The 26545-nt window shown below is 40.6% G+C and overlaps 1 protein-coding gene across 1 annotated transcript in view; it reads left to right on the top strand.

Moving 5' to 3' along the window:
- TMEM71 (transmembrane protein 71) overlaps window positions 1–26545 on the top strand; it is a 47798-nt gene that overhangs the window by 9000 nt on the left and 12253 nt on the right. Inside the window, exons 4-6 of the mRNA XM_008061961.1 lie at window positions 3865–4037; window positions 17342–17530; window positions 22008–22083. Coding sequence (XP_008060152.1) covers window positions 3865–4037; window positions 17342–17530; window positions 22008–22083 — 438 coding nt within the window. The remainder of the gene's footprint in view (window positions 1–3864; window positions 4038–17341; window positions 17531–22007; window positions 22084–26545) is intronic.

Below are 26545 nucleotides of genomic sequence, written 5' to 3'. Positions count from 1 at the left end.
GTAATGACTGATTTGAATCCTGAAAAATGTAGGATGTTGGTTAAAAGTAGGAAAGAAGACTTTTGGAGAGGGCACAGGCATGGGGCTCTTAGAGACCCAGATGCAATTTGGGATATGGCAAATAATTTAGTAAGAATATAACTTAGGGTGGGAAAGGGTGCTCTGTAAGAAAGAAGACTGAGCACAGAGGCAGAGGTTGGGTGGAGGGAGTTACATTTCAGGCTAAGGAGTTTGAGCATTCTTCTATAGATAGAGAGGAGTCAGTGACAAATTATCAGATTTATTCTTAGAAAAATAACAGTGATGGCAAAGTAGAGGATGGATTGTTGGGAGTGTGGAGTGTGTGAGCAGAGAGTAGGTAGAATGAGAAAACTGAAGGCTGGATACTCATGAATTGAAAGAAAGTCATAATAGCAAGGACAAAAGAGTAGGGGTGGAGAAATCGATAAAGGGACCTGTAAAGAGTAGGACTTGGCCACTGTTTGGATGGAGGAGGGACAACAAAAGAAGGACACTTGCATGAAACTTAGGACTCTGGCTTTAACTGGATGTAGCGTTGGGCCAGTTATCAAGGTCAGAAGCAAAGGAGTGGCATGTTTGCAGGAAAGAAGATGAATGAGTTCACTTTGTATCCATGAATTTGGGCAATCACATCCATGTTTTTGTGTGCTTCAAAACCACCCACGTGCTGACTGTATCAACTATTGACACAATGTTGCCAAGTAACAAATAACTACAAAATCTTTGTGACATACAAATATTTGGAAGTCATTTGGGCCAGGTTGATGTAGTCTGGTTTCAGGTGGGAATCAAGTCCGTTTCACAGAGATCATTCTCTTGGGACTAGTGGACCACATGAAGAATGTGCTTCCGATGGTAATGACATGAAAGCAAGAAGACATGCCCCAACAGCAAGTACATTTCAAGCCCCTGGGTGCCTCAATCTGACAACATTCCATTGGTCAATTCGAATTATACAGGCTAGCTGGAATAGGGGTCAGGAAAACACATTCTTCTTCTGTTCATGGGGGAGGGAGGGATTTCCTAGAGGCATCTCAAACCTAGTATGTCCAAAATAGAATAGGTCTTTCTTCCAAAATGTTTCTCATGTGAGTTTTATCTCACTGAAAAGAAACACCATTCACCCTCTCTTATGGGTCACTCCAGACTTGACCTTTTTTTTTTTTTTAATATATCCCTTTTATTCAGTTGGTCTTTGCATTAGTCAGAATAAGATGAGAGAGATGGTAACCTATAAATCTAAACATATAATGGTTCAAACAAAACCAAATTTTATTTTTTGCTCATGTAATCGTCCAGCGTGAGTGTTCCAGGTTGACTGGTGATCTGCCGCCAAGCAGGGAGACCCAGACTTCTCTTGTCTTGTTCTTCTGCCGACCATTGGAGCCCTTGGAGAGGGCTACTCTGGCATGGTAGCGTTCTGGAACCAACTGGTGAAAGTAGAAATAAAGTGAGCTAGAGGAACAACTGCTCCATCCCAGAAATGGCACACATCATTTCTGCTCACATTCCACTGGGGAGACCTTAGATCATGACCACATCTAATGGCAAGGGAGCAGGAAAATGTAGCCAATTGTATGTCCAAGTAGAATGGATAGAATGGATTTGGTAGAAAGTTCACTATTTCTGCCACAGTTGCTAAGACCAAATGAGTTAACACCCTGAAATTATTTGGAGTTGTTCTCATCCTCTTTATATGGTGATACCCTCCATTTGTACCATCACCACCACCTCTTGTTTAGGTTTCTGCAATGGCTGCCTTAGAATTTGATGTGCTTCCTGGAACATTCTAGTACATACTCCAGGTGACTGCAAGGTAGTTTTGGTACTTTGCTTAGGCACCCTCCTTCAGAAAAGTCTTGATCCATTTTCTCCCTCCCCCCCTTTTTACCTTGAACATAACTATTAATGTGTGTTAAACCCACAAAATCAATATCTCAACTGTTTTACTGATAGACACTCATTTGGTTTCCCAATTCTTTCTTTGAAACCTTATGGCATAGGTTTTATTACCACCATTTTCATTTCACAAAGGCAAAACTTAAGTCTAGAGAGGTTAAGTGACTTTCCCAAGCTCACAGAGCTATTAGCTGAAACCAGAATTCCCTCAGACTGTCTGATTTTAGAGAACAAGTTTCTAACCCCACTTTTTAACTTTATCCCACCTGCATAGATATTCTTAGTGTTAGAGTTAATGTTTTTTCCATACAGTTTTTCCCCATATTTGATCAGTGCCCATCCCATAATATGTGCTTAATAAAGATTTGTTGAGTAAATTAACTCAGAATTTTTAAAAATCAAAAATTTTCTAATTCCTGATTATTCAACTTAAAATGACCTCATCTTAGAACCCACAAAAATGTTAACAGTTAGTTTTTGTTTTTTAAAAATGTTCCATCGTCATGAACACTATCATTTTCCTCAACCTGCTGTTACCTAAAATTGACAACAGAGAGAATTAAAATAAAGCAAGGTTTCTCAATCACAGCCCTATTCATATTTTGTATCAGATAATTTTCTGTTATGGGGAACCGTCCTATGCATTGTGACTATTTAACATCTCTGGCCTCTACCTGCTACATGCCAGGAGCACCCCTCCCTTGGTGTGATGGTAACAAAATGTCTCCGAATCTGCTAAGTGTTCCCTGGGACCAAAATCACCCTGGCTGAGAGCCATCCGGATCAAGAGTGCACGTGGCTTGCTCTAACCCACCCTAAACACTGAAGGAATGCACATTCGTAATGCAACGCCTGATGGCAGCTGTAGAATCCCCCAGAGAAGAGTAGAAGCGTGTGATGGGAAAATTGTCCCATTCACTTCCTGTATGTGACAGGAAAATGGTCCCATTCCCCCTCGTATTACCCGGCTGCAGCTCAGACCCTCAGCCCTTCTTACCAGTATAGTGTGTCCAGCCCAACCGGGGCTTGGCACCTGACTCACAGGCAGACACACAGTAAAAGTTACTCCCCAGTGCACTTTGAACAGCCTCTCTGCTCTCAGTCTTGGGCCTCCAAGTCACCCTCTGTGGCCAACCATCTCTTGGAAATGCAAACCCTCATCAGAACCACTCCTCGTCCTCACCATGCTTCAGTGGAGTCCCTTGTTCCTACATTAAATTCCAAATTCCAGCTCCCTAGCACCATATATGAGATTCTTCATTATCAGGCCTCGTCTTAACTTTTTCAGCCTTATTTCTGACCATGACCCAATCTGAGACCTACTTGTTTTTCAATACACAGGTCTGATCATCTCACGCAACTTAGAACATGCTTTTCCCAGAAAGGCTGCCTTGATTTTCAATTAGCAATGCTGCTCCTAGTGTCCTCTGAGTAATCCCTAGGTCACTCTTCCAGAGCATATAACCCCCGCATAGCAAAGCTGTCAAGAACAGAGACCGTAAAGTCAGATTCTGGGTTTGCATCCCAACTATGTCACTTACTAGCTGCATGACCTCAGCCAAGTAATTTACCTTGTCTATGCCTCAGTTTCCTGATCTGGAAAATGGTATCATAATAGAACCTACCTTAGTGCTGGGAATATCATGTGTTAATCTATGTAAAGTACTGAGAAAGATGTCTGGCATAGAATAAGCCCTGTGAAAGTATTCACAATACCTTGTCTTTTTCCCATAGAAGATTGTGAACTTTTGCATGCAATGCTTTGTCTTTCAACTCAGTGTTCTTGACATTAATTCAAGGACCTGGCACACAGTAGAGTTTTGAGAAACTTCTGTGGGTTAATGGAGTGAAGGGACTTGGGTCGTAGAGTTGAACTCTGTGCACCAAATCACTTTTGCTAAATTCTGTTTTGAGCCTGAAGTGACTATTTTCGTTTGTCTCTAGGATATTTAGAAAGAAAAAGAGAATCCATCATTCTGTTTCTTCTCGCTTCAATCTCGGTACCTCTAAATCCTGGCTGCATGAAAGTATCTTTGGTGATGTTGACTCTCCCCCAAGTCAGGACATCTGGTTGGAGGATGTCAGAAGGCTGGATACAGACCATTACAACAAAAATGGTGAGTTTGAATCTTTCCTTCCATCATGAGATGTCATTTCCAGAATAGATAGTGGTAGACATGTGATCCTGGACCAATGTCAAATCCAGATATGACAGTCACTTTGATAGTGAGATGGGCCACATGTTAAAAATTCACCTAAAGTTCTCTTCACACTACGTGTGTGATTGAAATGCATATGTGTCTATGCTCTTCAAAATAGCCTAATTTAAATGAGTGAATTACTAAGTTTATAACACCAGGAAACTACTATACATCTCCAATGTATCTTTCTGTATGAGATATGAATGGAGAAAGAATATTGAAGTCAGGTTTAGAAGACTTGTATTGGAAAAAGTATACTTAGGTCAAGTTTCAAGTCTCAGTTTGGTATGCTTGATAGTATTTTACTTTGCTAAGTTTCAATTTTTTTATTTCAAAAATATAAAACTGTTGAAAAATATGACATTTTTATATATTAGATAAGTTATATATTATGTAATGACATTAATATTAATATATGTAAATATGCATATATGTATATAAACACACGGATGGAATTGTAAAGCATATTTTAATTTTTCTTTTAAAAATTTTCATAGCTTTAGGGGGTACAAATGGTTTTTATTTACCTGGATGTATTGTGTGGTGGTGAAGAAGTCTAGACTTTAAGCCTCCCAAGTAGCTTGGACTACAGGAACAAGCCACCATGCCTGGCTAATTTTGTTATTTTTTTGTAGAGACAAAGTCTTGCTGTGTTGTCCAGGCCAGTCTCAAACTCCTGGCCTTCTGCCTTGGCCTCCCTAAGTGCTGGAATCACAGCTGTGAGCCACCACACCTGGCCTCATTCTCTCATGTATTCATTCACTCCTCTGAGTACGTGAGTCCTAAGTATTGAGCACACATTCTTCAAGGTTCACTAAGACATGACTCTAACCTTGGGAAATCCTGGTTTAAAACAGATAGATAAGCGTGTCTGCAGATAATTAACATGTAACACCTGAAGCACTTTAAGATATTGGTGAGGAATAAATGGAGAGAACAGCAGAGGGTTAGGCAGAGGAGGATGAGAAGGTTCAGGGGGAAGTAACATCTGAGTGAGTCTTAAAGGATGAGCAGGATTTCTAGGCAGAGATGAGCTGGAGTGATATTCCCAGCGTCCCCATTCCATCTTCCAAACTGCTGGCTTTCTATTTGTGGCCATGTCACTCCTCAACACAGCAGACAAGTTCCTTTGACTATTTCTGCTTCTCCAACCAGAACCAGCTGCAACATTTTAGACCCAGTGCAAAATAAAATACAGGGTCCGTTATTAAAAAAAAAGATGTTTAAGAATGTCAGGTGTTGGCTGGGCTCGGTGGCTCAGCCTATCATCCCAATACTTTGGGAGGCCAGGAGAGTGGCTTGCCTGAGCCTGTGGGTTTGAGACCAGCCCGGGTACCTTGGCGAGACTGTGTCTCTACAATACATCAAAAATTAGTCAGGTGTGGTAGCGCGTGCCTGGAGTTCCGACTACTTGGAAGGCTGAGGTGGAGGGATCTACGAAGCCCAGTGGGTTAGTGCTAGAGTGGCCGTGAGTGTGCCACAGCACTCCAGCCTGGGTGACAGAGTGAGACTCCAACTCAAAAAAAAAAAAAAAAAGAATGTCAGGTGTTGACTGCAGAGCATTAAACCAAGCATGGGACCCTCCTGAATATGGGCCCTGAGCATGGCATGTATTAAATGCCCACATTACTGGTCTTGTCTTTAACTTTTTCTTTTTCCTTTCTCTTTCCTGCATTTGACTTGGATCACACTGATCTGCTTTCAGTTTCCATAATGGACCATGCTCTTCCACACATCTGTGGCTTTGCCATGTTGCTCACTCTACGAGAGTACATTCATTCATTCATTTGGGAGATTCTATTGAGGGTGGGCCGACCACGTGCTAGGAACTATTTTACACTGTGGATACAGTGTTGATTTTATAACAGACAAGATGACCTGTTTCCGTGGAATGTTCATTTTTGTTGGGGGAGATAGACAAGAAATACGTTATATGGCATGTTAACAAATGGTGAGTCGTATGCAGAAGAACAAAGGAGGATGTGATGATGACCACAAGCTAAGATAAGGTGGTGAGGGAAGGCCTCGTTGAGGACTTTGGAGCATTTACTTAAAAGCAGGAGCAAACAGCTGTGCGGATATCTGGGCAAGGAACAATCCAGGTCAAGGAAAGGCTGATGCAAAGAGTCGGGACTAGGTGCCTGCATGAGGCTGAGTGAGAGAGGGGCCATGAGGGAAGGAGCCCAGAGGTGTGAGTATTGGGGCTGGGTGGGGAACAATGTGCTGAGCTCTGAGGCCACTCCAAAGGCTTTGGCTCCACTCCCAGCAAGAAGAGAAACCGCCAGAGGATTCTGAGCCGAGGAATAACATGATTCAATTTATATTTTGACAGGATGGCTCTGGATGCTGGGTTCAGATTAGATGTCGGGTATTAGAAACAGAAGCAAGAAACCAGTTAAGAGGCTGATGAGGTGATTCAGATGGGAAAGAATAGTAGCTTGGGTTAAGATGATGGCGGGATGGTGGTGAGAAGGGGTAGGATTCTGGTTTCATCTCAAAGATAGAGCTCCAGGATCTGCCCATGTGGGCTGTGAAAGAGAGAAGTTGAGGGTGTTTGTTACATGCTGAGCACTTAACACTCTGTCTTTTTAAAATACATGACCTTGTTTACATACATTGTCTTGTTTAACTATCCCAGAAACTCCTCAGAAGGAGGTCACATGATCATATTCATGATCGTTGTGATAAAGCTGACTTTCAGCGTCAAGGAGCTTGCCCAAATTCATGTAGTTTATAAACAGCAGTGTTGGAATTCAACCTACTGGAATTTGAAAATCCAGACTTCGCTCTACTGCCAAGAAGGGTTTTGTTCTTTTTTCCAAGGAGGAATCCAGCATTTCCTTCATAGCCTGAACCCAAAGAGAAGCTAGAGGAATCTTACAGTGCAATAATATGATAAGTTAAGTGTGTAGTAAATATATGGCTATTACATTTCTCATCCTGCTTCCTGGGTGTAAAACACAAATACTACATTCCTTTTTAATTTTTACTTTTTCCATAATTATAGATTCACAAGATGTTGCAAAAAAACTGTACAGGGAGGGCCAGCATACTCTTTGTTCAGCTTCATTCACTGATAACAACTTACACAACTATAGTAAGTTACCAAAACCAGGAAAGTGATATTGGACAGCACCGTGAAGTTCTCCCTAGTTTTTACATGTATTCATTTGTGCGTGTGTGCCCATGTGTGTGATACTATATTTACAATATTAGCTTGTTTAAATATCCCCAAAACCCCTTGGAAGTAGGTCCTATTTTCTTATGTCTGATAGTTGTGAGAATATAGTACATACTTGTTAAGTGAAGGAACAATTTCTTATATGAACAAATGATTCGTTAAATTGAATGATTCCAGTTTTCTGCAATAACAAGAATGTACAAGAAGAAAGAGGAGAAAAAGACAGGAACATGGGGGTGAGGCTGGAAACAGACTGTAACATGTTGAGGAGTTTGGATTTTATATAATTGTATATAATTTGGATTTTATATAATTTTGTATCATTTGGATTTCGTATAATCCATAAAGTATAGTTTTGAAGGATCTTGAGCAGGGTCATGAGGCAGTCAGACATGGATTTTCCAAGTCACCTTTACAGAAACATGAAGTAAGGATTGGATGGAGAGCGGTTGGTGAGATCTTGGAAGCCATGAAAACCAACAAGCATCCTGAGGGAATGGCTGTGAAGACAGAGGGAAGGAAGACATTTAAGGAATATTTTCAAGGTAGAATTGACAGATTGGTGACAGATTAAATGCAGATGTGAGAAGGTGGGGGGAATGAAAGAAATAAAGAAAATGGATGTGTTTAGTTCAGGGGACTTCATGGAAAATCCTGCCAGTCACCAAGGGCAGGAAGATAGTATGCAGAGTGATGAAGAGAATGAACTTTCCACCTGAATTCAAGTCCTGGAACCGTCTTTTCCCACCTGAGTATTCTGGGGCAAGTTCATTAACCTCTCTGATGCTCTGGGTTTGTTTTTTTTTTCATATATGAAAGAAGAAAAATTGTAGCAGACAGGATTGTTATGAGGATGAAATGCAGTAGTTCATGAAATATATCAGCAGAAGGGCTGGAATTCTGCTTCATACATATTAGCTCTAAAAAGGTCCAAATCCCAAAAAGAACAGAATGGAAATCATTGAAAGAGACAAAGAATTCTATTTTGTATGGGCTAAATTTGAGGTGCCTATGGGGAATACATAACCAGCAGGGGTTCAGAAACATGAGAAAGGCGTTCAGGAGTAAAGAAGCACCTAGAGATGTTGATTTGGAAGCCTATTTGAGAAACCGTGTAGGTCTTTGAAATAAAGGAAACTATTTATGGAAAACAAGTGAATGAATAAAAAGGAGAGTTAAGAAAGGAATTGAGGAGTTTGAGCAAAGTCCCAGGATTAAGAATACCTGATAGTAATGGGTGCTAGGAGCCAGCACAACCCAATAAACCCCCATGTTAACTTATCACTTCTCTCCAAAGCCTGGGAGGGAACCATGGTTCTTATTCTCATTTTTCAAATGGGAGGCTAATGCAGATTAGATACTTTTCTCAAGGGCACACAACTAGTAAGTAGCATAGCCGGGATTTGAAGCGAAGAGTCTTAGCGTGTGTGCTCATCAGTGGGGGAAAAAGCTCTTTGAGAACGGTTTCTCAGGCAAGGAACCAGAAAAGTGTGGTGTTACGAGAGAAAAGAATATAAAGAAATGGCTAAGGGTGTACAGCTCGATAAAGAGGCCAATCCAAGTATTCTGTCACCTTAAAGAAATCTCTGACGAATACATTATGCATGGAACCTCCACTCAGAAGGCGAAGGAGAGGTCATCTTTCTGACTCTCCCCAACACACTGGCACAAATGCTTGCAGTAATAAGGAGTTCTCACTGCTTTTAAACTGAGATATAATTCACATTCCATAAAACATACCGTTTTAACGTGTACAATCCAGTGATTTTTAGTATAATCCCAAGGTAAATTGTGTAACTCTGACGGTTTTTGATTTCAGAACATTTTCATCCCGTCCAAAGAGAAACCCCATACTTATTAGTAGACATTCTATCCTCCACTGGTCCCTAACAATCATTAATCTACTTTCTATCTCTATAGATTTGCCTATTTTGAACTCTCATTATTTAGCAAAAATTTTTATTAACGTATTGTTGACAAAGTGGACAACTTCATGTTTTGATATATGTGTACATTGTAAAATAGTTAAATCAAGCTAAGTAACATGTCGGTCACCTCACATACTTACCATTTCTTGCTATTGTTGTGAGAATATTTAAGAGCTGCTCTCTTGACAGTTTTTTTTTTCTTTGAGTTGGAGTCTCACTCTGTCACCCAGACTGGAGTGTAGTGGCACATTCACAGCCACTGCAGCCTTGACCTGCTCGGTTTAGGCAATCCTTCTTCCTCAGCCTTCCAAGTAGCTGGAGCTGCAGGCATGCGCTACCCCACCCGGCTTATTTTTTTATTTATTGTAGAGATGAGGCCTCCCCAAATTGCCCAGGCTGGTCTCCAGGCTCAGGCAATCCTCTCGCCTCAGCCTCCCAAAGTGCTGGGATTACAGGCTGAGCCACCGTGCCCGGCTGACAGTTTTCAAGTATACAATCCATTCTTATTAACCATAGCCACCAGTCTATTCGATAGATCACCAGAACTTTTTATCTTGTCTGACTGAAACTTTGTACCCTTTGACCAATATCTCTGCACTCCCCACCCCCTATTCTCGAATGGCTTCTTTTGAAGCTGCCTTTTCCTCTCTGTGGTTGATTCTGCTGCAAACATGATTTGCTGAGGCTGACCTAAGTAAGATGTATCGTTTGAAGTTTTCATCCACCAATTCCAGCCTGGTTTTCTGGAGCACACAGGGCAAGTCTTTTCTCGAATCTAAAGCCATGTTTTCCAAAATGTGGGACATGGTAGACACCTAGGACACAGCAGAAAGGAACATTGAATCACACAGTGAGAGAGAAGCTGTGGCTCCTCTTCTAATTCCCTTACAAGACTTCTGATAAAACCAAGACTTGTCAGTTTCGAGCATTGGTGTCTTTTAGACTCGCTAAGAGTTACCATTCTCTCTTGTCTTAACAAAGTTCTTTTTAACAAAGAACAGGCTCAGAGCTTTCTGTTACACCAGAAGTGCACACAAATTAAAGTGACATTTTCATTGTTGTACATTTGTTTTATGTTTAGGACATTTAAGTGATTGGCATAACGTTGTCTTTAAAGTAAAAATCTAAAATGAGATAATTTGAAGAAAATATTAAATGGCTAAGGACAAGCAGGATATGGCAAAAATGCAGGAAAATCATGCTTGGATGACTGTAGTTTGGGAATCACTGTTCTAAAGGCAGTATTTTGCATATTTCAAAATTAACATCTAGTTTTTTCATAGATGTCTCTTCAAAATATGTCCAAACAGTTTTAAAGCATTGGGCGACATCCATGCTGCACGTGCATGAGGTATCTTATTAAAATTCTCACAGTTTCCAAATATCTTCTAAATATAACAAATCAAACCACCCTCTCCTTCAAAATCAGCAATTAGTCAACCTGGATGCACATAGGACTTTGAAATCTTTCATCTCTGCTGTCAACGGTAATCAAATCTTCCCCAGACTTCTTGTTTTTTGGATTTACCCAACGCCCCGTGAATTTTATCAGCAATTTATTTTTCTCTGGAAATGCCTACTTAGAAGACTCCAGAAGAAATCAAAATTAAATTGTTTTGCTGTTTTCTCTCTGTGCAATGGATGCAATCAAACATCACTTCCCCTGATTTTCTCTTGCTTCATTTTTCAGGCAAGAGAGGATTTTTTTTTGGTGCCTATTTCGTTTGTCCTCAGTTCACCCCTTCCCCAGCTGTGTTGACACCTTTCCTCATTAGTTGCATTCATTCTTGAGCCATGGCATTTTGCAGCTCCCGAGACCCCAAAACTGCAACTCGGGATGTGTTCCCAGAGCCTGTGAGTCATACTGAAAGAGAACAGAGGATTTACGCAGGAGGGGCTGAACAGGACTTTCCGGCTCTATTTCTGCAGCCCTTGTCTAGGCAAGAATGACCCCAGGCAAGTCACCTCAACTCAAGGTCCTTGGTTTTCTCTAGGAGGAATGCCTTTCCCACAAATGGCTTTGATGGTAACCTCTATAGATGGCTTTGTGTTTCTCTCTATAGCAAATAATGCCGGCTTTCCATGTAAGAATTCAGATGTGCTAGGAAGGCATAGAATCTTCCCAGCGGAAGTAAGCTACCTTGGATTTAAAGAAATCAGGCAAAACAGAATGAAATCAAGATTTTCAAATTTAATGCAGCTAGAGTTATTTCTAAAACATTTCCTGCATTACAATCCTTTCATTTATTATTAAGGTTGGAGGAAAAAAGTTCAATGTCAGTGAAAGAAAGTGGAAGTTGGGGGCAAATCATAGCTTTTCAGAGATGGGAAAAACTCCTTGATTATTTTTGAATGTTAAATTTTTTTGTTATTTCCCTGTTGAATGCATGTTTTTCTTTAGCAACTTCTGTGTAAAAATTTCAGTGTTCCACATAGGGTACTTTTTAAAAATTGTATCCAACATTCAGTGGCAAAATTCTAAGTTCAACCAGACAGCCTTGGGAATTAGCACAGAGACCTTTTCACTGTTTCTAGAATCTTGAACACAACTCCCAGATCATAGTTAAAAGCCACTTATGAATATATAATTAGCCATGAAAGGTCCCAGCTCTTTCACACTTCCACATTAATTTCATCACCTAATCTCCTCTTTTTTTTTAACAGCTTTATTGAAATACAACTATGTTTTATGTATGCAAACACCCATGATAATACCATTACCAAAATTAAGGTTCTAGATATATCCAAAAACTCTCCAAGGGTCTTTGTGTCCCTGTGTGTGTGTGTGTGTGTGTGTGTGTGTGTGTGTGTGTGTTTTGTGTGTGTGTGTGAAGAACACTCAACATGAGAGCGTTCTTATTCTTAATATCATATTGTTAACCACAGTCACTATGTTTTACAGTAGATCTCCAGAACTCATCCTTCCAGCATGACTGACACTCTATACCCGTTGCACAGCAGCTATTCTCTCCTCCACCCCAGTTTCTCAGCCCCCCAGCCCCTGACAACCACTATTGTATTCCCTGCTTCTATGACTGTGACTATTTTAGCTACACTATAGAAGGGGAATCCTGCCATATTTGTACTTCTGTGACTGACTTATTTTACTTCTGTCCTTCAGGTTTATCTTGTTGCAGATGGCAAGAGTTCCTTCTTTTTCCAAAGACTGAATAATATTCCACCGGATGTATAGGCCACATTTTCTTTATCCATTCATCTGGGAGTAGACACTGGGTTGCTTTTGCATCTTGTCTATTCCACACAGTGCTGCGACCCATGTCCAGCACCTCCAATGCAGCCTGGTCATTGCTGCATGACCTACATGTCTCACTTCCTGCTAATCCTTTCTCTAGGGCAACCAGCAGGGATGCTTTCACAGCACGCTTTGTCAAGTGGCCGGAATTCATGGGTGGGATGGTGCAGGGAGACCTGCAGGGTTGGTCGGAATTCCCCATTCCAAAAGCACCAGCCCATAGGCTCGCTATCCAGTCTGAATGCCACAACAGTGGCATCAGCCCATCAGCCTGGGTAGGGAGGCTATTCTCTTCACTTGAAGTCTCAGTTTCAGGTCAGCCTTAGCCTCCATTGAGGCGAAACTGACCCACTATCTCTATGATTACAGTAGCCAGTTGTACTATCACCAGGTTAGATTTTGCATAAAGCAACATCACATGTCTCAGCCTCCCACCCTCACCAGAACTCTCCATTCATTAACACAATGAAGCCTATCAAATGCTAACTACTAATTGCTGGTGTCTGGGTCAGATGTGATGACCTTTTTCTCACAGAACCTTTTAAATCACATAAAAAACATATTCTATAGTCTGTGCTTATATAATAATTATAAAGACTTAAATTATGATCTGTCCTATGATGGTGAGGAACAGGATGTTTTGACAAGAGTAAGCACAACCAGGAAAATATGGACACACCATTCCTATTCTAAGTGTTTGCCAGATCTGTTGAAAAGACTCTAAGGTCAAGACCACTTAGATTCTTAGGTCTATTCTCTCAGTGACAGTTTCTCAAGTTTAGCATTACTGCTATCTAGGGCCAGATAATTCTTCAGTGTGACAACTGCCCTGTGCATTATAGGGTGTTTAGTACCATCCTCTTTACACTAGATGCCTGGGCACCTTTCTTCCCTCCCCAAGTTATGACAACCAAAAATGTCTGCAGATATTGCCAAATGTCCCCTGAGAGTAGAAATCACCTCCCTTTAAGAGCTACTGTGGTATAAGGACCCCAAGTGTTACTTGGAATTCCACAGCAGCTCAGCTCCTGGAAGGGGAGAGGCAGGACTGGGACTCTCTCAAATCTCTCACAGCTGAGTGAACATTAAAAAAAAAGAACTTCTCATGTTACACTCAAGTTCAAAATTCTTTAAGGCCTCCTCTTGTCTCTACCTGGACTTTCCTCCTCCCGTGGTCTTTCTGGAAGAACTCCTACAAGTCCTGCATCCTTCAAGTTTCCACTTAAGTCCTACCTTCTCTGTGAGGCCTTCTTGAATTCCCTGAGAGACTCGGACACTCTAGACTCCTACTGGTTAATGTGTTAAAGCCTTCATGGTAGCATTTCTCTCTCTGCATCCTAATTGTCCATTTGTATGTGTGTCCCTCTCCAGACCATGAGTGGGGCACCGCGGCATCTAGTTTGATGTTCTTCTTCCAGATTTCTATATGTTGCATAGTGTGCAGTCCGTGTAATAACTCTGCACTGAACACATAAGACTTGCTGGCCCGTGTCCACGCAGCATTGCCTGCTCTTCTATTCTTTCTCCACTTCCTCAACTCCTCTGGCAAGGGATCTTCTCTGGGGACATCATTTGAGGGCTGCCTCAGTCTTTCCTCCCAGCTGGTTAGTATCTTTCTTTAGATATTTTATGTTCCAGGCATCTTGTGACAGCAATCAAAGCAGAGAAAGCCCTCCTGCTCACTAGCTGGAGCTGCTCTTATGTCCCTGCTTGTTTCTCTTGAAGTTTCTGCTATACAGTAAAAAGAAACTTCCTGACTGTTTCATTTCTTCTCCTCTGTTCTTTTGTCCCTGCCTCTAAACAGTTTTAGGAGCTGCGGCTATTCCCCAACACAGGTCAAGTTTGTCTTTCCTGGAGACCCTCTTGCTATGCACATGCAGCTCTGAAATGGGGTGGAGGACAGAGGCCACTGTTTCTTTCTCCCCCTGGGGTACTTTCTTCTAGAAGGGACCTTGTCATATAGTGAAGTCAGGGAACTAAAGCAGCCATATGGGATAAACCCTGTGTCTAGAAACGTCTGGGGACCGGTTAAGGGATCCCTTCCTGACATACCAATTAAGAAAAAAAATGACCTTTCCCAAGGGTAAATAAGCTCCTTTTATTATAGGACGATGCATCCTTAAAAGTCCCTTTTACTTTGAATCACCCATTCATAATTGACCGACATCTCCTACTTCTCTTGTGGAACTGACTATCTCATTTGGTTATCTAACTAGGGATTGTTTTACCATAATGCCTGTTAATGATAGAAGTTTCAATTTCCTTCATCTGTACTGTATGTCATGATGGTTCCATTCTTTTTTTGTCTCATTCAATTATCACAACTAGAAATATTAGATATGATTACCCTATTTTACAGATGAGGAAATTCAGAGTTGGAAACATTAAGTAAATGATCCTGTGTTACTCTCAGTAGGATTCATGTTCCAGTCTTTTTGATGCCCAGATCCTTGAAGTTTCTGTGAAACCGCATTTTGTCTCTTTTCATGAATGATGCCATTCACATGCATTCCCTATCTATGAGCAATGCCCTTCTTACCACCTCCTGCTGGTGGCTCATGTGAACACACACACACACACACACACGTGCGCGCGCGCACGCATACAAATACACATGCCCCTGGGATTTCAACCTCCTTTGAGGCAGCGTGTGCATCTTAATCTCCTATGTCTATGTCCCATCTGTCGAAGTGCCCTACAATTTGATTTGAGTAGTTCCCTTATTCATGAAACCAAGACACATATGGGCCAGAGAAATAATTGTTCTGCTTAGATAAGAAGCAAAAATAAGGGGATACTATGGGTGGAAAAGAAATGAGTTTTACAGACCCTTTTCAAAGTTATCCCGATGTAAAATAAATAGGACAATTTCCCCCAAACACCATGCCACTGTTCAAAGCTTAATGTCAGGCAATAATCTCCTGGCCACCCCAATCATTTCCCACCACAGGACTATCCTTTTCCATAGCGCCATATATATTCTTCTTACCTATGGGAAATTATCTCTCTACGTAATTTATAATTTTAAACTGTGAGTTCATGTCGCTTGGGCGTTATCTGAGGAAATTTCTATGGCTTGGACTGAGGGTGTGCTTCTATACCAAGTTTTACATTGGCTCTGGGAGACATCAAGGGGCTGGTAACAGTCTGACACTTTTTAAATATTAACATCTCAATTAGTTTAAATCTTTACTCAAAGCTAACATACTTATAAAATGTTAGGGGAGACATTTTCTTCCCACTCACTGCCTTGGCAAAAAGAGAGGTTTTCATGCTTTCTCCCAAAACTAGTGGACAGATTTTTTTTTTCCCCTAGCCTAACTTTTTATTGGGGAAATAGTGTTTTGAATTCCTAAGGGGACTCAGTTTCAATTACTGCATCTCTTAAGGGCAGGGTCTTTTCTCTGTTCCCATAGTGCCATTTAACCACAGCCCTTTACCATGTCTTTTAAATCCCCTCCCCAACCCTCAGGGAAGCATCATCCACAACTCATGTTTAGAGTTTGGGGTTTCCTTGGTTTGGTCTCTGGGAATATCCCCTTCTTTTGAGCTCAGCTATAGAGTTAAAAATGTTTGTGGGCATGTGCAGTCTTTTAGACACCAGCCTGGGAGACACCTGCATCCCAAGGCAGACTTCTGGCTACTCTTTATGAGTGAATTTACCTCCAAGTCAGTGAGCTCTAAACTGGCTCTGATTCCTACCCAGGGCCACAGGAGTGAAGTTGAGCCCTGCGATATCTCACAGACCACCAGAGATAGAACCAAGATAATTCCTAGCCATGTTTATCCCAGATGAGCCAAATGGAAGACTTCTGGTGTGTGAGTCAAATGTGTGGTACTTAATTGTCCCTGTAATCGAAAAAACATTCTGAACACATTCACCCTTTCCAATGACACTTTGGCTTGGAGAGTTTGGGCTCCATAATCTCTTACTCAAATCAAGAATCAAGGGTTAAATATCATTCCTCAGTGACTGCACTTTGAGGACACCAATGGTTACTAGTAATTATCCTCGTATAACATGCTTGAAACTTGATATTGCACACATGCTTTTGAGATAAACTTGATATTTTTGAGAGAGAATGTCAGGCTAACTTTAGGACCAGTAAAACATATTTATGTATGAACCATCATAGAAGAAAGTGGGCACATGTTCTTGAAACTATGTATGCATGGAAAAGCCTCTTTGAATGAAAAAAATTATACAGATGGCTGCTATATTTTATCTAGCATTGCAATGTATTTTATAGAGGGAGGATTTCCTTCATAACACTTATCATGAAGTGTCATGAACCCTAACCCTCCTCCTAACCCTGCTCTCTCCACTAGGATGTAAGTCACATGAGGGCAGAGATGTCTAATCCACCCTTGGATCTCAGCGGCTAGGTCATTTTCTGATATGTAAAACATTCAATAAATGTTGAATGAATGAATGAGAAGAGGGGGTGGGCCCTGGCGTAAAGTTTGGTGCTATAATAATGTGAGGCTCATATACATGCAATACATCCTTTAAGTTCATCCATTCGATACCCAACATCACTTAGAGGTGCCTCCGGCCTGTGTTTATCCCTGCAGTGAAGATGCTTTGCCTCAGACTTGAAGGATGAAGACAAATTGAAAAGCCATCTCATCCAGAAATCTTTCTTCCACCCTCTTCCTGTAGTGTCCCAGCATTGAAATTGTTGTAATTATTAGGAACCAGGCATTGAACAACCTCTCTCTCTCTCCCCTCTTCTTCCTCTCTCTCTTTCTCTCTTTCTCTGTCCCTCTGTGTGTCTATCTCTGTCTCTGTTTCTCTCTCTGTGTCTGTCTCTCTGTCTCTCTCAATCTCTGTCTCTCTCTCCTTTTGCTGTTCCAGGAGGTGATTTTGATCGTTCTTCTTTGACTGATGGCTGGGAGTCAGAGGAGCTGACTGCAGAGTCTGCAATAACCTCCTCTTCTGGCCACATCACATCTCAACCTCCCGGAGAAAACGCCCAGGACTCCTGTCTTCAGTCCCAGACGATGGGATCAGCACATTTCCCAGGGCACATTCTGGATCATTCAAGTGAGTTCGGATTTTATTAACCTTTACCACACCCAAAACATTCTTCCTTTCAGGGCCTGAGGATGACTTGGCGCTGACTAATTGAGGAATGAGTACCAACCTGTGAGAGGAGGGGAGTACCCGGGGCCTCCGCAGAGCCTGGGTGACGCCTTCACGGAAGAGATGACTGCCTTGGAGTGTTCTCTTAAAGGCAACCAGAAACACTGAATGTGCAGTGTTTCATTTTTTAAAAACCCTAAGGACATTTGGTTAAACATTAGGCTTTGGTAAAACAGGGTAGAGAGTACACAGGTGTTAGCTATTTTTCTCTTTACACTTAGCCGTGTATTTGACATAAGAAGAAGTATATTTCCAGCCATTGCCTTACTAAGCTATGGTCAGGTCATGTTTCCTGGCTTTGGCCCCCTTCCCTACCTTGGGGAGGTGAATCTCCTTTCTCTTTCTCTCAAATTTGCTTCCTAAATAAACTATATTTTCTAATAAAAAAAAGAAATGTATTTCCATAAGAAGAAAAAAGAAAGAAAAGATGAATAGAACACCCTTTAATGCTATGCCCCTGACAAAGCAAAGCCAAGAGATATAAAGACATTGGTATTTCCTGTCAGAGTAAATCTGTAATAAGTTCAACAAGGATAGGCCGGGTGCAGTGGCTCACTCCTATAATCCTAGCACTTTAAGAGGTCTAGGTGAGAGGATTGCTTGAGCCTAGGAGTTCGAGATTATTCTGGACAACATAGAGAGATCTTCTGTACAAAAAAAAATTAAAATATTAGCACAGCGTGGTGCCATGTGCTTATAGCCCCAGCAATAAGGGAGACTGAGGCAGAAGTATCACCTGAGCCTAGGAATTTGAGGCTGTGATGAGATGTGATCATGCCTCTACCCTCCAGCCTGGGCGACAGAAAGAGAAACCCCAACTCCAAAAAAAAAAAAAAAGTCTCCTAAACAAACAACAACCAAAACCAAAACAAAACCCAAGCACAACTCTTAATTCTTTAAACCCTAGCTTGCTAGTTTTGGATTAATCATGTCCGTGTTTGGATGTGGTGTTGCATCTAGGAGAGAGCCTGCTCTGTCATTGGTTTGCCAAGATTCAGAGCCCAGTTCCCCACTAGTCAGCTGTGACTCAGAGGCAGTTTACCAAACTCTCTCAGACTTAATATCTTCATCTGTCTATGCAGATAATCTAATTCCTACCGTGTAATGACCAAAATGACTCATGTGAAGCACTTGGCATACTGTGCCATGTCTACTAAATACTCAATAAGTGTGAAGTTATTATTATATAAAATTGGGGTTAAATGGAAAAATAATATTTTCTCTTCATTTGCTTTCACCAAATCATGAATATTCACTTCACTGGCCATCCCTTCTTCTACCCCTGAAGACCAGCATACTCTGTGCATTTTGACCCTGGTGTAGCTACTAGATAAGTGTTAAAGGTTTTTTTTCTTCTTCTTCTTCTTTCCAGGTGTTAAGATGGTAGAGAAAGCAGATTTTATTGTTTAGACCATTTCCGGGTTATCAATACTTAGAAAGGCTCAACGGTCACCCCCACCAGGGAGCCCACCCGTCCTGGTGTTCCCCTGGATTCCGAGGCTTCTCTCTTATGTCCATTATCTTCACTACTGTTGCATGTTTACCTCTGTGAGCTCCTTAAAGATGGGCACTTGGTCATCGTCATCTATGAATTCCAAACTTCCCAAAAGACAGGGTGCAAACGTGCTGTGACAGTGGTGGGTCAATTAATAAGTGTGCTACCTGCATTTGACCAATGAGAATACTGAAATTCAGACAGGTCAGGTAAGCCTTTGTACTCACTGCAAAGATTTTTTGCAAGAATAAATATACATACACTGCTGTGTCTGGAATGTCCCTCCCACCTGCTACACCTGGATGGGCTTTACTCTTCCTCAAGGCCCAGATTAATGAGGCCACCTCTGTGGGGCCCAATCTGCCTCCAAATGGCTGGTGGAGGCAGCACTTTGCCTCCCCATGATTCCCTAGTGCTCTCTGTAGGCCTCTATTGAAACTATATTCCTCTTCTTTACTAAGCTACAAAGCCCGGAGAGACAAGATCACCATCTTCCTTCCCATATGAGTTATACATGTGTATTGTGTTCCAGGCAATGAGCTAAGGGTATAGGCATGGACAATATCATCTATATCAGTCAGACTTTTTTGAGTTCCAACGGATGGAAACCCAATTCAGGGTGGATTAATCAACAGCATAGTTTATTGACTCATATTAATAAAAATTCCAGGCATTAAGTTCAGGATTCTGTCAGTGTCTATCTTTTGTTTCCTCTTCTCTTCCATGTCCATGTTACTCTTGAGAGCTTGCTCGGAGGTTCTAGCAAGGAACACAGCTACTCGTATATCATTGACCAAAGAATGGTCCTCCTCCAGTAGGGATGGTCATCCTCTTTGACTGAGTGTGCAACTCTAGGCTGAATGCATATGGAGTGCTGAGAGAGGAAGGGGACACCTGTCTAGCCAGCCAGATCAGCTGAATTAACCCTAGTGTTAAAGGGTGACACGTGTCACAGTCAGATCATCCTCACATTCATGTTTCTCTTTAAAAGGCTATCTCTCTCTGTGGTGGGGTCTGGTGGCTCTATGCCTACACCTTTCCAGTTTCCAGTTCAGTAGAAAGAGATGATGTCTGTCTACACTTATGACAAGGAGCCCAGAATTAGTTTCATTGGTTCTGGAAGGGCCTCATTTACATCAACAAAACTTTGTTGATAAGTACACGAAAGTCCAAAAGGTTTGGGAGGAATCAACTGCTGGGGGGAAAAAAACAGGAAAATCAGTCACCACACCTAAACCATACACTGAGGGAGAGGTGACTCATCAAAAATAAATATGAACACTATTGCCAGAGAACAGGAAGTGGATGCCAACTATTCCTAATGAGCTCACAGTCTAGGGGGAAATTATAGGGAAATAAAACAGAAATTTTAACTCAATGTGAAAAGAGAGCTAAGGAAGATACTAACAAGGTATAATGGGAGCACAGGGAGAGAGTAGTTAAAGGCCAGGGAAGAGATGAAGGAATCAAGGCAGGCTTCCGGGAGGAGGTTACACTTGAGCTGAACCAAAATAGGTACTAGGTAAATGACTACTGAAGAAAGGAATCCGTGAATAACTCATCCAAAACCACACATCTCTGTAGAATTCGAATTTAAACCCATTCATCCTTCTGTGATCTTTGCAGTTTTTCAAGCTGGATTTGCTTCTGTGAGAAAATTTATTCCAAATTTTACATTAAACCAGGGAAGGCTAAGAATAGAAGCCCACTTGAGAGGGATGGTTGAGTTTTCGATTGAACTTACAGTAACTCCCTTAATTCACAATATATATGAAATACTGCACATTTGCGGTGACATCATTTACTACTGTGATATTTTGAATTGCCCATCCTCAGTATTCCACCCGCATTATGGGCTAAGTAGGTTTTGTTAGCTGACTCAATCCTCACTCATAGCATAAATAGTAAAAATAAATGCATTCATAACACAAAGTCATTCCAAGTCTTAAGCAACTGTTGCAACATCAAGCTTTTGAAGCATGTGGCAAAAATTAAGTCAAGGTCTGTGTATACCTTCCTTTACATTTTTATGTGGTAATACTCAGGAAAGCTCTGATTTCTTTCAGGTGATAAGAGTAATGCTCAGGTTCATGACTGGCTTAACACTTATGTTTATAATTGCTGAAGGATTTTCAGTCTTTTCCACAGCAGCTTGACAGTGCTGAATTATTGTAGTGACTACAATGAGTTTGGGAAAGACAATTATTTCAGAATATATGTTCTCTTCTTTTGTTGTTCTTTTCAGATTTCAAGTATGCAAAGTTGCAATTGTCTTTGCTTGCCCCTCTTCAGACAAAACATTATGTTCTGTCTAGATGTGGTTTTTAAATCTTGGCTCTGACATCTCATAGCTGTGTGACCTTGGACAATTTCATCATTATTCTCAGTCTTGTTCTTTTCATTTGTAGAAATAAGATAGTGGTATTCACCTCACAGAGTCATGGTGCTAGTTAAGTGAACTGATGTACAAAAACCCTTTGTGAATTATAAGGCACTCTGCAAATTCTAGGCTTTACATTATTATTACCGTATTATTATTATTGTCATCAGAGTTAGATTTCTGATATTAGCACAAGCTCTATAAAGCCTTTTCCCAACACAGAAGCAAAAAGCAAGCCCAAAACTGTATAAATAGCATAGTATCTTATTTTCTAATGCTAGAAGAAACTGATTATTTGCATAATTTTTCTAATGAATGACCCTGTATAATATTAGGTGATTTTATTTTGCCATATATGACAAATTATTTGAACTGATACACATTTGAAAATCATTTCTTTCTTTTGGCATGTAGATAGAACAGTTTCCATATGATTTTGCTATCCCCAAATTATTTAATCAGAAATGATTTTTAATTCATTTATTTTTCATTCTTCCTATTAGAAATCGGTTTGTTGCGAGAAGTCCTCTTTCAGACAATCCTGCTTGCTGTGTGTTTAATCATTTCTGCATGTGCAAGGTAATTCAGAGTTTATTTTCATGCAGTGGTATCTCACAATTAATGAAGTTGTAATTGATTGAGGAGTTCCTTGCCTTATTCCACAAAACATTTTGGGTAACTTTATAGTTAGGATGTGCTCATTTGTCCGTGATAAATGCCCCTTTATCATTCACTACCCACCTCTCATCCTTTCACAAAGCATACAAAAACCAGGGTATCTTGTTTAAAATTGGATTTCTCCACGTATCACCCTTTGTCTAAAGCTCGGTGACTCCTGTTACAGGTACAGTCTAAGCACCCTTGCCTGGAGTTCAAGGGCACTTGAAGTTCCCACTAGGTGGCTTGGAATCCCCGCTGAGATTTCCTCTTCCCCATTGTATCTGTATATCCTACCCTAAAGTATCTCTTCATGCCCTTTTAGAGTCCTGTTTCTTCTCTATCCTCTGATATGCATGTCCTTCCTCTACCTTCTTGTCCTTTCCTTGCCCAAGGCTCCGGGGTGGTGATTGAGTTCCTTGAAGCTAAGCCCACTTGTGCCTCAGGACTTTTGCATTTGCTGTCTACCCTGCCTCATACGTCTTCTCCAGATAGTCTCATGAAACATGATCTTACTTCTTTCTGGAATCTCTTCAAATGTCACATCATCAGAGAGCCCTTCCCTGACAACCCTGTATAAATAGCATACACACCTTGCTTTATTTTGCTTTAGGGCACTTACTATCTCCTGACCAATTATATGATCACTTGTTGAAATGTTAGTGATCTAGCACTTCTTTCAAGCATATGAGCTACCTTTCAACCTAAGAAAACTGATTTTAAGAAATTATAAAGAATGTGAGCTACTTGAGAGCAGAGACATCATGTGTCTTCCTCACTTCTGCATCCCCACTGCCAGGGGCTCATCGGTATTTGCTGAATCAGCAAAACAAGGGTGGAGCGCAGTCCAGGGATCTTACCATCCTTGAACTCTGTCCGGCTCGTGCTGCCTGTTCTCAGGTCCCACCCCATGAGGGTCAGCTACCTCAGCAGAATTTGGGGAAATTGTGTTTTTAAATACAAACTCCTAGATCCCATCTCTTGAGATACTAATTTAGATCTAGTGAGAATTGGTATTTTAAAATAAGCTTCCCAGTTAATTATGAGGTTTGAAAAACATTTTTAGATCACAATGGGTCCAAAAGAACAAAAGGCGGAGAGGTCCTGTGGTTAAAAATAAATGTGCCAAATTCTGCATTCTCTGTCCCAAGCTGAGGGATCATAACATGCATTCGTATAATAAAACCTCAGTGAAATAATGTAGTGGAGAAGCTTGTTTTGCTGAATTTTGCTTAATGCTTTCCAAGCCTCCAAGTTGATCATGGAACCCTTTGCTTTATTTTACAGGATGATTAGTACAATGTTCACAAGGTTAATTTTGGTAGATACTACCCCCTTAAGTGGTGGAATTTACCTTCCAATTCCTTGCATGTGTGCTGCATTTAGAAACTTGCTTCCAAAGAGCAGAGCATGGACAGGGTGGGAAAAAGGTAGCTTTACAGTGGAGAAACTGGTCAAATACTGCCGCGGGTGAAAAAGAGTGATGAGTTATGTTGACGGCATTACCCATGATATAATGCACTGAGAATGGCACATTATCTCTGTAGTCTTCCAAACCCCAGTTGAACCATGAGAAAAACCCCAAATTGAAAGTCATTCAGCACATTATCTTAGCAGTATTTCTCAAAACCATCAAGGTCTTCAAAGCCAAGAAGAGTCTGACAAACTGTCGCAGTCCGGAGGAACGTAAAAAGACTCAATGACTAAGTGAGATGTAGTAACTTGGATGGGATCCTGGAACATATAAAGGACATTAGGAAAAACTGAAAAGTCCAAATTAAGTGCAGAGTTGAGATAATAGTAATGTGCCAGTTTTGGTTCCTTAATTGTGAAAAACATACCATAGTAATATAAGATGCTACTAACAGAAGAAACTAACTGAAAGCCTCAGGAGAAACCTCTGTCCCATATGTTGCAACTTTTCTGCATACCTAAAATTATTCCAAATAAAGAGATTATTGCCTAGCATGATAGTTGATGCTTGTAATCCCAGCATTTTGGGAGACTGAGACAGGTGAATTGTTTGAGTCCAGAAGTTCTAGACTAACCTAGGCAACATAGTGAGACCTCGTCTCTACAAAAAAAAATTAAAAATTAGCCAGATGTGGTGGCACATACCTGAAGTTCCAACTGTTTGAGAGGCTGAGATAGAATGATCGCCTGAGTCTAGGAGGTTGAGGCTGCGGTGAGCCATGATCATGGCCATGATCATGATCGTATCAGCCTAGACAACAGAGTGAGACCCTGACTAAAAAAAAAAAAGTTATTTAAGCTAAAGATTATTTTTTAAAGTGTTGTTATACAGAGAAATGCAAATCAAAACCACATTGAGATACCACCTAACCCCAGTAAGAATGGCCATCATTAATAAAACAAACAACAGCATATGCTGACAAGGATGTGGAAGAAAAGGAACGCTTCTACACTGCTGGTGGGAATGCAAACTAATGCATCCTCTTTGGAAGACAGTGTGGAGATTTCTGAAAGAACTAGAAATTGACCTTCTATATGACCCAGCAATTCCCCTATTGGGAATATACCCAGAGGAACTTAAATCATTCTACAAAAAAGATACCTGCACACGTATGTTTGTTGCAGCTCTATTCACAACAGCAAAAACATGGAACCAACCATGTTGCCCATCAAAACTGGACTGGATTAAACAAAAAAATGTGGTCCATATACACAATGGAATATTATGCAGCTATAAAGAAGGACAAACATATGGACTTTGCAGCAACTTGGATGGATTTGAAGTCGATCATACTCAGTGATCTATCACAGAAACAAAGAATAGAGTACCATATTTTCTCACTCGTAAGCGGACCTTGAATAATTATAATACAATAAGAAAGGGATTTGCAGTAGTGGGAAACTGTGGGAGGGGTGGGATTGGCAGTTGAGGGAAACTACTAGGGGAGGGCGGGGCACACCTCATCAACAAGGGTACCTGCATAATCAACGTTTGTATACCTAACCCTGAATTGTACCCTACCATCTTTATAAGAATAATTTTTAAAAAGTGTTGATCTAGTCAAGAGCATGGATGTTTTCTAAAGATATGTAAGTGATGACATATACAAGAGTCTATATGATTGCACATACAGTCTAAGTGTCTCTCATCCAAGATACTTGAGACCACAGGTGTTTTGAATTTCAATTTTTTTTCAGATGTTTGGAACATTTGCATAATACACAATGAGATATCTGGGGATGGTATCTAAGTCTAAACACAAAATTTATTTATGTTTCACATACCCCCATACACATAGCCTGAAGGCAGTTTTATGCAATATTTTAAATAATTTTGTCTTTTATCTTAGAACTCAGTTGCAACTCCATTTTCCAAAGTTCTTCAGGTCAGCACTGTTTTTCTCCACTCGCTTCAGTGAGTTTATGTCATACATCTGTAATACAGTTAGCTGCTTCTTTCTGCATTCCATGCTGGGATTCCCCAACCTCCTGATGGATTATTTAAAATTTGCAGACATGACAGTTTGCTCTGTGCTATAATGTCTTATAGGTTTTGACAAATGCATGATGCTATGTATCTATCACTACAGCACCATACAGACTAGCCTTGCCATCTTTAAAAGTAATCCTCTATGCTTCTCTAGTCAATTACTCTTTCTTGCCCAAACTCCTGGAAACTAGTAATCTGTTTTATTTCCCTGTAGATTTGTCTTTTCCAGAATGTTATGTTAATTTAATTCTACAGAATGTAGGTTTTTCAGTCTTGCTTTCTTCATATAGCAAAATGCAATTAAGATTTATATGTGGTATTGCCTGGCTTAATACCTCATTTATTTTGAATATTTTTAATTTAAAATAACCATTACCATAAAAAGGAAGGTATGGGAAGAGGAGAAAATATAAGCTTGGATTTTACATTGAATTTTGCTCCATGTAGGGCTACAGGTTTTCCCATCATTTCTGTCTTCTTTTAATTCCTTATTTTACCAGAATGAATTCTTTCTCCCATGGAGTGGTTTGTTCATATGTGATTGATATAAAAACTATTCACCTCCTCTGAGATTCATCCTGTTTATAAGAAAAGATGCCCACCCATAGCAGCTATAAATGGATCATTCTAATGATTGGCTCTTTCCCTTTTGTTGCTGAGTAATATTTCCTCGTATGGATGTATCACAATTTGTTTATACATTCACATATTGAAAGACATCTTGGTTGCCTTTAGTTTTTGACAATTTTGAGTATAGCTTTTACAAGGAATCACATCCAGGTTTTTGTATAGGCACAGAGTTTCAATTCAGTTGAGTAAATAATAAGGAGTATAATTGCTAGATTATATGGTAAGGGTATGTTTATCTATGCAATGAAGTGTCAAACTATCTTCCAGAATGTACCGTTTTGATGACTACAT

The sequence above is a fragment of the Carlito syrichta genome, unplaced genomic scaffold (assembly GCF_000164805.1).
Source record: "Carlito syrichta isolate Samal-C Ts95f unplaced genomic scaffold, Tarsius_syrichta-2.0.1 Scaffold305643, whole genome shotgun sequence".
NCBI lineage: Eukaryota > Metazoa > Chordata > Mammalia > Primates > Tarsiidae > Carlito > Carlito syrichta.
The sequence above is the reverse complement of the archived record's forward strand: the minus strand, read 5'-3'. Positions and strand labels throughout refer to the sequence as shown.